This window comes from Pinus tabuliformis, chromosome J, assembly GCF_031772625.1.
Source record: "Pinus tabuliformis cultivar Carrire ecotype Pingquan chromosome J, CPIR1, whole genome shotgun sequence".
NCBI classification, from domain to species: Eukaryota; Viridiplantae; Streptophyta; class Pinopsida; order Pinales; family Pinaceae; genus Pinus; species Pinus tabuliformis.
Genome location: NC_142295.1, coordinates 416,766,246 through 416,780,565, shown reverse-complemented (window position 1 = coordinate 416,780,565; position 14,320 = coordinate 416,766,246). Strand labels below are relative to the sequence as shown.

The 14,320-nt window shown below is 34.1% G+C and overlaps 1 protein-coding gene across 1 annotated transcript in view; it reads left to right on the top strand.

Moving 5' to 3' along the window:
• The first annotated feature begins 1,066 nt into the window (after window positions 1-1,066).
• The window catches only part of LOC149227604 (uncharacterized), a 40,633-nt gene continuing 27,379 nt past the window's right edge, over window positions 1,067-14,320 (top strand). The window contains exons 1-6 of the mRNA XM_089375540.1: window positions 1,067-1,345; window positions 1,486-1,693; window positions 1,870-1,941; window positions 3,065-3,136; window positions 3,346-3,417; window positions 3,803-3,874. Of these exons, the coding sequence (XP_089231666.1) occupies window positions 1,132-1,345; window positions 1,486-1,693; window positions 1,870-1,941; window positions 3,065-3,136; window positions 3,346-3,417; window positions 3,803-3,874 (710 nt within the window). The 5' untranslated portion in view covers window positions 1,067-1,131. The remainder of the gene's footprint in view (window positions 1,346-1,485; window positions 1,694-1,869; window positions 1,942-3,064; window positions 3,137-3,345; window positions 3,418-3,802; window positions 3,875-14,320) is intronic.

Below are 14,320 nucleotides of genomic sequence, written 5' to 3'. Positions count from 1 at the left end.
ATTATATTTTTTATTTATATTAACCTATTACATGTTTATTTATATTAATACATTACATATTTTAAAAATTAATAATAAATATTAAAATAAATAAATAAACGAAAACATATATATATTAAAATAAAATAATAGTGATAATGTTAACTTAAAATAAATAACTATTAAAATGATTAAATCAACTCTAAAATGTAATAATGTTTTTTAAAAACTATTATACTTGAGTAATGAAAGTGATCAAGTATTAATACTAATATTAAACTATACTTTTACTTTTGAATATAAAAAAACCACGTAAAATTAACTAAAATAACAATATATTTAATTAACTCTATAATTTAAAAATTAATATAATACAATATATTAACATCCAACCACTTCTAGTATGTTACTAATTAACCTAAGAAATTAATATAAATCCACCGTATCATGCAAACAATTTTATCATTTTGTGTTCCCTGAAAACATTTTCTCCCTCTTCACTTTCACGTTTTTGTTTTGGAAATTCAAATCAACTTAGTCCCCAGTTGGCTAGGCATTTCAAATCTGAAACCAATGATGCTTTAATATTGACCAGCAAGGGATTTTTTTTTTTTTGTTTGGCTATATTTAATAGACAAATCACTTCAATTTGGTTTTCAAATTAAATCCCTGGCCCCGCTAGTTTATTCTTTTGCCTTGTTAGTTGGCTAGGTATTTCAAATCTGAAAACTAATGCTTTAATATTGACCGGTAAGGAATTTTTTTTGGCTATGGACAAGTCCACTTCAATTTGCTTGTCAAATTATATCCCTGGACCCGCTACCTTGTTGTTTTGTGCATCCTGTCCGTCTAGATTTTATCCTGTTGCAGTTTAAATTTGAGGTGGCCTACTGTACAACCTCACAATTCAATGATATGTCAACACCTATCCGTGTTTGTTATAATATCGCCCAATTGATTCGCTCTACTATATCTTTCAAAAGTTATAACTCTTTAATTAATTTGAGGTGGTTTACCGTACAACCTCACTCGCTTTACATTTAAGGTAGTTTACCGTACAACCTCACTGTTCAATGATAGCCGTAGTCTAACCAGCCTAAAATGATATACTTCGAAATATCGACTTAAGGATGGCCGTCTAACCAGCCCAAAATGATATACTTCAATATATTCCCCAGTTGTGTCGCCCTGCTCTATCGTCCAGAGCTGCCAGTGCGCGCGCAAACACCAAACCGGACCATCATCATGTCTAAGCTTCAAATCCCATTCTCGATTTGGGTTCTCCGCACTTTTTTTCTGAGCATTGCTTATTGTGTCACTTTGTTTCAGCAAGTTCAACCAGCAGCCGTCACGGACCCAATTGAAGGTAACCACAAAATATCTTTCTGAAAAGTGAACGGAGGCTGTAAGCATTCTCATGTTTTCTGTTTTTGACAACATATTGTTTTGTTGATCAATATTCTATGAATATCTTTTTCTTCATCAATTCACTTTTCCTGGTGACAGTTATAGCATTAAAGTCACTTGCTCAGAAGTGGAGTACCGATTTAAAGACTTCTAATTCGAATACATGGAAAACTCCATGGAACCTTACTGGAGATCCATGTACTGGACGAGCCATCGATAGTACGCCCATTACCGATACTTCTATGAATCCCGCCTTCAAGTGTGATTGCTCCTTCAACAACGGAAACACTTGCCGTATTACACAATTGTAAAAACTTCTCTTAAATCTTCCAGTTTTTTCCTTAAAGTCCACAACTTATTCGCTTAAATTAGATTCAATGCACTGACCTTTATTGATTTTCAACGTGAGCCGAACGGCCTCTTTTCAGACCAAAATTGCAAAGCTCAAATATCCTAACCCAGTACCCGCCTTCTTGCTGGCAGGAAAGCCTCTGAAATGGACATAACGGGACAAATTCCGCCAGAACTGGCTAACCTGACTCAAATTTGGGATCTGTAAGACTCTATCTGATTTTCAGTGAAATTGAATACTATTCCATCTAATGGATGCAGGGAATTGTCATTTTTTTTCAAGGGGGATTAAAACGAGTGCAAAGTAATTATATCATGGCTTTGGTTTCTAAAATCTTCGACCAGTAACACAATTTCGGAAGCAGTCAATGGTTCTTAGCTAGAATAGTTGATATGGCTGTGTCATTCCCTTCTTAGCCAGAATGGTTAGCTTGAATGGTTGAGATGGGTGGTTTGTCATCTCGGCTATTTGGGTTCAAGTTTTTAGTAACATGGTGTGTTATAGTAGAGTTTTTGATATATATAGATGGTTTTTCTAAGTCCTAGACTATACTATGATTTTCTGATATAAATAGCTTGTGGGTGTTTTCTTTCTTCCTAGATTAAATTTTGAGTTTCTGATGTATATAATGTGCTTGCTGTTACATATATCTGAGGAGCTTACTATCCTATGATTTTCTGATATAAATAGCTTGTGGGTGTTTTCTTTCTTCATAGATTAAATTATGAGTTTCTGATGTATATAATTTGCTTACTGTTACATATATCTGAGGAGCTTACTAGTTCCATCCCCAAATTTAAAAAAAAAACAAAACAACATAATTTCTTAAACACATTCTGTTGTTTTTACAAGTTGAACTCGGGAGCTTACTAGTTCCCATCCCAAAAAAAACAAAAACCAACATAATTTCTGAAATAAAAAAGTTGGTGGTTTGTCATCCCAGCTATTTGGGTTCGAGTTTCTAGTAACATGGTGTGTTATAGCAGAGTTTTTGATATATATAGATGGTCTCCCTAAGTCCTAGACTATATTATAATTTTCTGATATAAATGGCTTGTGGGTGTTTTCTTTTTTCCTAGATTAAATTATGAGTTTCTGATATATATAATTTGACTGCTATTATATATATATATATAATGAGCTTACTGGTTCCCATCCCCAAATTTAAAAAAAAAAACAACATAATTTCTGAAACACATTCTGTTGTTTTTACAAGTTGAACTGAACCTATTACGATGTGCATTTCGTTCAGTCCATGCATGTTTACTTATTCTGTTTATATAAAGTGAGGCCTTGACAGAGCGATCGGTGGAATTTTCATGGCAGGAACTTCCAAAATAACTATTTAACAGGAACAATACCTGCCTTCATCGGTAACCTCACACGGATGCAGTACCTGTGAGATCCTGCCCTTTTTGTTCTTTAAAATTAATCAAGATAATGTAATTCTGCAGAAATTTTCTTTCTTTTTGCGTTAGCTAGGTAGAATTTATTGATCGGCATCTTTCATATAGGTCATCCTAGAAAATATTAACTACTGTTAGGAAAAGAGATTTCATCTGCAGGCAATTTAAATTACTGATTTTCAATTATATTCATGGATTCAGGTCCGTTGGAACAAATAACTTATCGGGCCCTGTTCCAAAGGAGCTTGGAAATCTTCGAAGTTTGATTTCATTGTAAGATCTGTCCCCCTCTCTCTGTAAACACGCATACTTATTACTCAAGTGGAGCACTAAATAGGAGCTGGAAAAAATCACCAGACTGATTTGTTGCTTCACATTTTCCTGCTTAAATACTACTGGTGATTTCCCTATTGTATGGAATGCATATATGCTATATCTCTGTGAAAGTAGGAACTAGGAAGATATAACATGCTATCAGTTCAGTTCGTTGAAGTTGAACAACTTCATTTAATCTGTGAATGCTTACATCACTTTATATCCTACAGAAACAGCTGGTTTCCATGAAAGCAACAGCAAAACACAGAAAACGGGAATTATTTCTTACTTAGGATTTTTTTATCTAGGAACTTATTTCTTTATTGTGGGGTTTTATCATCAGGAGCTTTTCTTCAAACAATCTTAATGGGTCACTTCCGCCGGAGCTTGGGAGCCTAACAGCATTGGAACAATTGTAAGTCGAATTACTGTTATATATATATCTTTATCTTTATCTTGATGACGGAATTTTACACGCTTCTCGAGCTTATGATTTTAGTAATTTGTTCGAAAGTCTAACCGTATTTCTTTCCCATTTGAATTTACCAATTTGTCAAAATGTATTGGTACTTCTTTCCAGCAAAATACGTGAGCGTTTGAATTTAGCATTTTGTCAAAATGTAATGGTACTTCTTTCCAGCAAACTACGTGAGCATTTGAATTTAAAAGTTTGTCAAAATGTAATGGTACTCCACCAAAATACGTGAGCATTTGAATTTAGGAACTTATAAAAATGAAATGGAGCTTCTTCAACTTAGATATACATATAACTATTTTATATATTTAAAATTATATATATGTGTGTTAAGTAACAAGTACTTAATAAGGACAGGTGTTAAGTACAGGGAGATCAATTTTTCTAACGTAGAAGAGTAAAGAATTAAAAAAAAAAGGTAGCTTGAAAATTTTGATTTTGTTTAGTATTTTATTTGTGATTAAAGTAATATTTATGTATATAAAATAATATATGCATATTTTATTATTATTTAAATTGTATTTTTGAATTTATAAATAGATTCAATTATTTGGAAATTCATCAATTAGATTGTGTAGGTTACAAAGCTTAAACTTATAATTCTAATATATATTGAAAATGACCAAAATAGAATAATATGACTACTAAAATGTTTTAACAATAATAATTTTATTTTTCAAATTTCATATATATATTTTGATTATTAGATGAATTGTCTTTTAGGGTTTATTTTCTAATTTATTTTAACCAAAATTTAATAATAAAAAAATTAAAAGTTGAATTGAAGTTATTTAATTGTAGATTTCAGCTCTGGTTTTTCAGGGCAATAAATCTATTTATGCATTCAACAATGTTTTGTAAAAAACAAAAAATCACAATTTTACTTGAAATTGTATGGTTGGATTCTAGTGAAAAATGTCATTTTGGGCCAACAACAAAAAATCACAATTTTACTTGAAATTGTATGGTTGGATTCTAGTGAAAAATGTCATTTTGGGCCATATAAATATAATTGAAATATATTTTATTAGTGGACCTTATCCACATCAATTATTTTTTTTGTTATCAATGTATTGTTAAGTACACCTTACTATTACTTAACTCTACATAATTGAACTATTTTGTTTATAACCCACATTAAATTTGTGTCGTGGTTATCATCATCATTATTATCATTATTATTATTATGTAAGAAATTCCGTCCTTATGTATTCATGTGGAATATAGCTTATTTAAAAAAGGGAATTAAACCAGCCTAGATCCATCTAGGTGATTGGTAGATTTGGAACTATGATGGATCTAGTTTGGTATGTTAGAAATTGGATGAATTACACATCTTTATCTAATTACTCTTATTACAAAGTAATTGGTTTGTTTTACTTTCCATTATTTTTCTTGTCCATCATGAAAATATTTTATAATCATTAATATTGAATAATTTTTATACATATATATGAACTTGATATTAAAATACATTAGTTAATAAGGGTATTCAAATAGTTTATACAAGTTTTACATTGAAATGTTTTTAAGAAATATAGAACAACATATTTTTGGCAACCTAAAATATAATATCTTTTTGTAATCTCTTGTAAATGATGTTACTTCACATGGGCATAGAAATATTTTATTTATGACAGAGAGTGAAAGTAAAACAGTTTTACCACGTCTCCTTCATATTTGGTAGTAGTATCATATCTCTTTTTTGAGTGCAAAACTTAAAAAGGTTAGCACTTGGAGATATATATATATATATATATATATATATATATATAGCTTCAGTGGGCTTAATCGCTAAGAACATGTGTTTCCTCCTAAGAGATCACGAGTCCAAAACCGGGGTAGAGTATGTATGTCTTCATAGACTTAGCAGTCAAATAGCTGCCGGAAGAAATCATTCATAAAAATTGAATTTAAAAAAAATGAACCTAAATGCTCAACCACACAACTAAACTTAAACCCCAAAGAAAAATCTACACTCCATATGTACCTGATTGTCTCTCATCCATAATTTCTACAATTTAGTGAACTGAACATTTAGAATTCAACCTACCCTCCCTATCATTCTAAAAAAAGAAAACATAACCAACATTAGTTCTAGTTTGAAGGCAACATTTCGAAAGAAGTTGCGTATTACAAATACCTCAGAATTGACTTAAAAATATATATATAAGTTGGGATGGTTGTAGAAAGAAAATAACTTTGGGGGTTGGAAATCATTTTATGTTTTTCAAAATAGGTGTAAAGAGGCAGAGTAATGGGACTGGAAAACCACCCAAACTCTTTTTGGGCTTCTAGTGATTTCGGTGATTCCCTATGGTTGTGAATTGTGGGCCAACAGTACATCCGACATGCAGTGGAAACAAATTGAGAAAATTCAGAAATGTTTGATTACAAACAAATTTGAAATTAAAAATGCAATTCCTTATGCTATCTTTTTAAGTGAAATAGGGGTTGCTCCTATTGAAGCAATTGCTATGGTGCAAGTCATAAGGTATTTAAAAAAAATGAGAAAATGAAAGAGGGAAGATGACCTAAGGTTGTTTTTAATGACATATTGTGCAAAAGAAAGAAGACTTGGATACAACAAAATAACAAATGGTTTAGTAAATGGGGTATTTGTTTGAACATGTGTCCCATAAACATTAAAGAGATAAAAGCTTTTGTTATGGATAAGTTCCACAAGTGTAGTTGGGATAAGGAGCTAGGTAGAAAGAAAAACTACTATATTGAAGTGTTTAATCCCACTCATAATCATCAACAAAAGGTGTACATAGAGGCCAATATTTCTTGGAGAGCCAAAATTCTTATTGCTTAGTTAAGGACTAATTCTCATCAACTTCGTTGTGAAACATGGTGCTGGAAAATACCGAAAGAAGTGTGGGAGGGGGAGGTCTTACTCCTAAAATAGTGAAAGTCTTCCTGACAAAGCTGCCCTTGGCTGACACAGTCCTACGATCACCTCCGCACTAACCTTAAGGGAGTTTCGAGCCCGTATAGCCCTATACATTCCACTAAGTGATACTATTTATATATATCCCCTCATAGTCCGTCCCTATGACTTGGCCTTGTATTTTTTGTTTTTCTGGAAAAGTAGAAATAGAAAAGCATTTCATTTTAGAATGCGAGACCTACAAAGACAACAAGGAAAGTTATGCAGATATTCTGACAGTTAGCTCCTGGGATAATCTATTTAGCGAGGAGGTTGTCGAGAAGCTAGGAGCATTTATTGTGAGGTTTCATAGGAAAAGGGACGAATACATCAACTAGATGAAGAAGCAATCTGTCCCATAGGCTACCTTTAGCCTCGTGGACATTAAAATAAATTTATTTCTTTCTTTCTTTCATGCCTTTCATTAGATCTGAACAAAACTTCCTTAGTTCTCTTTTAGATTCTTTCCATTTAATAAGTTGAATGAGAGACTAATAAAAATAAAATAAAGCATCTTAATTTGAACTTCCCTTGCGCATCATTCAGATGACCACCATTACGTGTCTTTTCTCCATGAGCGAGATTATTATGCAGATAAACTATGCTATCATTTTATTTTTCAATATTAAATTTTTGAAGGTATGTATTAGAAGGTTGTCATAATTCATATTCTATTTTCAAAGTTTCACATGCAAAATATTAAGTTCACCAAATCTGTTATCCCTCATTACGTTTGAATCCAGGTTGATTGTATGATGGAAAGGTAGAGGAGGAAAAAATGAATTTCACACACAAAATAATTTCTATTCATTAAACTTTCTTACATACACAATCATCGAGATACGACTTTGGGCTCTTTTGGCCTCATACTTCTTACAATGACCCAACCACGGGTATATAAAGCCCTAACTTACTAAACGTGGAATCATAACAAACTCTAACTAGACTTGAATAAACTTCGTCTAACTTGTTTGTACAAACTCACACTAAATTAGACTTTTTCAGATATAGACTGAACTCGAACTAGCTCACACTAACTCAAATTAACTCACACTCTTAATATAGACTGCACTGCATGCATGTGTAATTTACTATTTCTAACACTCCCCCTTAATTACAACCATATGACTCAACATAACTCAAACATGACTCAACTATGCCTGCTAGACTTACAATAGAAATTGACTCAATCTTTACTTAAACATGCTTGTTGGTCTGAGTCTCAACTAGGCTTTCAATAACTAAAAACTTTTATAATGTTGGATTGTCTTTTTCAATTCTTCCAAATTATATACCCTCGAAACCGCTTCATTTTCAGCTGCACTTTCTCGTTGTAATCTCCATATCTCTTCACTTGTTGTTGCAATAATTTTTATTTGAATGATCTTGTATTTTTTTTGAGCTTGTCTTCTACAACGTCCTCTTCAACAATTATTTCACTCATGGACTGCTACCACAACTCTTTATCTTCAAATTATCTTCTTTGCTCTGCTTCTTACGCTTCATATTCATGATCTTCTTTCTGCCATATTTCTTGATAGCAAAATTTGATCTCTTTTTGACTCCATTGTTGAAAATTTGTTTTAATGTTTTCTTCTTGATCTTCAGAAACATCCATATCTTTATTTTCACTCTCATTATCAAATATTGCTACTTTTTGCTTGTAATATGTACACTCAAGATCATCATTAGGCTTACATGTAAAATCATAATCACTGTCCTTTTTCTCTTTCACCATTTCATTCAATTATTTTATTCTAGTTGCAGCTTTCAGAATATTAAAAAATAATGTTATTTTGAACGCCTGCATATTAAAAAATAATGTTAAAAACATCTTCATTGTGCTCTATAGTGAGAGATTCCTTCTTTGTCCCTTTAACCACATCGAGACTATCTTCCACTATTATGTCATCAATGGACATTCTCATCAAAATTTCTTGAATCACTTTATCCTCTTCTTGATCAACAACTACCGCTAGATGACGCACTGTTTCATGAGCAACTCCAATTGTTTCATATCTTGCTGCTACAATGGCATCTTCAACCTTTAGTTCTTCATCAAACATGGCACTTTGGATATTTCCATGATTAGTACCTATTTCAAAAAAAATACCACAAGTGTCACTAACATATTGTTCATCCATCCTACGGTGGAATATTCGAGCATGCATGTGCTCATTAACTATTTCAACTTCACCAAATTCATCAGTTGCTACGGAATTCACCAATTCACATCTCACTTTGTTGTCATCATCCACATGTGTCACGTCACAATGGGATTCACCGTCATCTTCACCATCCACGTTACAGTGGAGTTCATGAGCATGTATATGTTGTTGCTCTGCTTCACACACAGAGGCTTCAACTTATCTCTCTGCAATCTTTGTTGTGACTTCTTCATCCATATGCTCATATTCTCCAAGCTTTGTTGTCTTCCCAAAGTCTTGCTCATCTACTCTCATATTTGCAGCTATCTTCTCTATTAATTCTTCAACCGACTGTGACACATCTTGTTGCTACATGCCACTTTCCTTTTTACCAAACTTTGCTTCCAGCATCTTCCATGTTTCCTTGGAAGATGTAGCTTTTGTAACCTTTCACAAAAACTTCTCATCCAAAACCTGTTTTATAAAATCCAATACTAAAGCATCACATACTTCATCATATGGGTTATTAGAACAAAACTCAATTAACTCTGTCTCAAAGCAAAGTTTGCATTTTGTGTAACACCCTCCTCCCACATCTACCCAAGTAACTGGCCAACCAAGGTAATCATGTGATGAGAAGTTACTATGATATGATTCGACCTCCTAAGTCATGTTAAAGAAGTGGAACCAGCAGACACACACCATACAAACCTTCAACATCAGTGATAAGACCCCTAGGAACCATCCCAACCTTTCTGCTAACCAGCCCTTGGGTCCCACTGAGATTTTAGACCACTTAACCCCTGGATGCTCCCATGATATGGGCATGACAACGTCTAGGAGGCTCTGGACGCTCTCATGAAAATGCATGCCAACGTCCGAGGACTATTTTGCTCAGTGTTGTGCAAGTGTCCTCGAGATTTGAGCCACTTTTTCAGGCCCAAAGCCCAAGTCATCGCCCAAAATTAAATGACACCTTCAACAGAAAGATAACAATGAAACAATGTTTCAACTGCAAATACTTGAACAAGCGTTTGTCTAGACCCCTACTATCCATGACAGAAATTTCATCAAACATATCACAAATATGTAATCTATAGGTGTAAATAACATATATAAGCATTGGGGGTCTCATACTCACCTGAGAATCGCTAAGAAGAATTGATGCCTCAACAAATTAGCTTCCATCTCATCCAATTGGTCATAGATTCATTGTTCATTCATTTACAAGTGAAAACACGACGAGAGCCATACATATCCACTATCATGATACATATTCATAACCAACATAATAGGGACAAAAATACCAAGGAAACAACAACCATCTAATCCACATATAACCAATACAATACCATAAAATAACAAGGATAAATAACCTTTTATTAATGATGCAAACACCGACCAGTTGTGGGACTTCCACGAACCACCCGATCGTAGATATGGCTAAGTCAAAACTCTCTTCATCCAGTCACCTCTGTGCCATATTCCAAGTATGAATGTGGGATCTCATAAAACACATCAATCCAAAACCATCCAAGGCTTCCAGAGGCCAACCACCTCAACCCATCAAACAATGGTTCCACCTCATGGTCGGACATCACCAAAACCATCATCAAATTGGTCTCTATCCAAGCCTTCCAGGGCTCCAGAGCGTTTGTTCCAACCAAGGATTCTAAGACTAGTAACTCAACCCACAACTTATTTCGAGCTTCCAGAGCATTTGTCCAATCAGGGCTTCCAGGACTAGTAACTCAACCCACCCAAGGCTTCCATGACTAGTAACTCAACCCAATCTATTACAGGGCTTCCAGAGCGTTTGTCCAACCATGCGTTCCAGAAACTAGTAATTCAGCCCAAGCTAAAGAAACATGAGAATCAAGCAGAAAAACAAATAAATAAACCCACAACACCATGGCTATCCAGGAAATGGAGAGGCTAGGCAAATCCACTGTCAATCCAAGAAATCCTCCATGTTAGTGACAGATCATGACCAATAAACTACATGCATATTCCATGCATGCCAAAACTAGTGAGGAAAACATACATGCAACTTGGTACCTGCAAGAAAAACCCGTTGTAGATGTTGATCCCGATGTCCTCTTGCGCTTTCCTGCTCTTCCTTTTCTTTCTTGCTCCAAAACTTCAAGTACGCCACACCCTCCAAAAGTGTTCAAAGAAAACTCTGAGTGAGAGAGAGAGAATAATGAGAGAGATCCAAAATTGGAGTGACAAAAAGTTACAAATTGATCCTTAGAAGCCTTTTTATCAATTAGGCCTCTATTTTCTTCATTTTCCATTATTTTCCTTCAATCTCCTCCTCACATGTAGTTTGTGACCTTTCACCTCCCTTTTTTCCTAATTTCCATTATTTTCATAGATAAATGTGCCAAAATGCCATTTTTCCTTTGCCATTGCCTTTGCCAATTTCCTTAGCCATTAATAAACCAATGAACACCCACACTAGGATATCTTTCCCAACATTCAATTTGGAATAAGTGTCCCATCAACTGTGGTTATTATTTTTCCTTTGTTAACTTTTATTACATGGAATTTTCACTAGGGTTGTTACATTTTGAGAACCCAAAAATCAATTTTACCAATAAACATAGGAGGTGGTAGTAGATCCACGCTACACCAATCAACCTCAATTTCTTTTGTATCTTCTACTAGACTTCTTGGTTCCTCGACTACGACCTAAACCTCTCTAAGCATCGAATAATCTTTGCCTTTTATTTTAAATTCCTTTTCTTAATTTACTTCAATCGTGCTTTGCAACCCATGACTACTATCTTTCTTTTGTTTGATGGTTTCTTTTCTTATTGCATGATACCTCTCTCCATATCGCCCCCAAAAAAAATATGATTTTTAATATGCACCCTCCTAAAACACAATATTCGCCAAATTCACATTCATAGAGGTATTTTTCCAAACCCAAAACACTCTTATGCCTGACAAACCCGATTTTTTTTGCAGGCAAACAAACCTTTGCAAAGTCTTAAAATCTCTTTCCAATAAAACACTACTTTTATATATATAATTTTTTTAAAACACCAATCTTTTCCAAAACTTTCAAATAACTCATGATCACACTTTGACATTTAGAAAACTTTCATAATCCTTTAACTCTTAAAATCTCTTTCCAATAAAACACCTTTTTATGCATATAATTTTTTTTAAAACACCACTCTTTTCCAAAACTTTCGCATAACTCATGAGCACACTTTTACATTTAGAAAAATTTCATAATCCTTTAATAAACCTTTAACTTTTCAACCTTTTAACAAACCCTTTAAAAATTATATCATCTATTTTTCAAAAATTACATGAGCGCTTTGTAAACGGCACCATTCAAGCCCTTTTAAAGTAACACTTTAATATATATAACATTTTAAGACCAACCCACTTCATTCATCCAATTAAAAAAACATTAACCCATGCATAAAAGAACCCACTTGACTTATCGAAAGAACCTTTCTTGGCGGGCCTCTCATTGTGCCAGTTTTTTAATCTAATACTTTCCCACGTGGTCTTTGGACCTTAAAAAAAAATCAAATAAAAAATTTCAAATCTTACCAAACTAATGCGACTCTTAATTTGTTGTGTCCACGTTCCTAACCCATCTTGCGATAAGCGGTTCCCGCGTTAATGAGGTAACAGTTTGAGAGTTGTAACACGACTTCCCCCACTCCCCACCTGCGTTGTAACGCGAATTTAATATTTCTTGAGTGTGTTACTGCAACGCCACTTAAATAAAATAAAATAAAATCTCTTTTCACCCTCGCTGGTGACCTTTGCTCTACCTCAGATCCTTAAACTCAACTTTAGTTCTAATATTAACTTAATGGAAAGGCAGAGGAGGAATAAAGGAATTTGACACACAAAACAATTTTTTATTCATTAAACTTTATCACATACGCAATCACTGAGCTATGGTTCTGGGCTCTTTTCGCCTCGTACTTTTCACAATGACCCAATCACAGGTATATAAAGCCCTAATTTACTAAATATGAAATCATGACAAACTCCAACTAGAATTGACTCAATTTTTGGTACCTTGTTCAAGCAAACTCACACTAAATTAGACTTTTCCAAATATACATTGAACTCAAACTAACTCACACTCACTGGTTAGGTGCTCAAAAATCAAAGTGTTATAATTTTTTTAAACTTTACTTCAGATCGAAGAGCTCGTCATTCTGATTCCAACGGTGCAAACGACATTCAAATCCGAGCTCGTATGCAAAAGTCAGAGCAAGTCAAAGTTCAGATTTGACTTGCTTATATTGCAAGATTAGATGACACAACACGTTCCATCAACGAATCGGGAGGCGCCAAGTCGTAGGCCGCCATTGGCACCCAAATATCACAAATTGCAGGTCGAAAAGGGATCGTGTTAAAGAATTGGCCCCCAAGTAGGGAAGGAATTGTGATGCGATAAATCACAGTCGCACATCAACGAAGGGAGTGAAGTACTACAAAATCGGCCCCCGACGAGATCAATTTTGCGATGCGATATCGCAATTGCAAATCGCAATACTACAAAGCCCTGCATATCTAAGACCATTTGTTTTTCGTCAATTGCGATATCCCGGATGCAATAAGGTTATAGGCTCCAGTTAATACTTCATCGGGTCCGCCACATCGCTATTGTAATATCGCTCGCCGCGTACACAAAACTTAAGCCAATCGATCCTCGCCGATTGCGATTTGTGATAAGACTTGTCGGATAAAATATGTCCCACCGCTCGGTGAAATTTTCGCCCAGTTAGCGGATTTTGGGGCTAATTTGTAGATCATGCCGGAAATGGGGCAAGTTGTGGAGCGAATAGTGGGAAAACTAGGAGAAGTCATAACTTCTTCAGTTTTCCACCAAATTGGATGCAAAAAGAGGCTAGATAGCTATTTTTGAGTATTTTTGACTCATTGGAGCAGGTGTTAGAAACATTTGAGCATTGTCAACATAGATTTTTACACTTTTGAGCATAATAGAGAGGCTCAATCCATTGGAAGCTGGACCAAGGAGACGTAGCCCGAGAGGGGTGGACTCCTTTATCATGTGCTCGCTGTAATGTGTTTTTTATGATGTTCTATACAAGTTTATGTTGTTGTTCAGTTTCTAATTTAATTTAAATTACTCATAAAATTAACATAAAAACTCTTCATTGCATTTGCAAAAACAAATTGATGAATCCTTAAGCACAATGAAAGCAATTGGTTTATAATCTGAGGAACATCTTAGCACCTCAAACTAATATTTTAAATCAGATAAATTTGTTATCAGAGCATTAGGTTTTCTTTGTGAAAGAA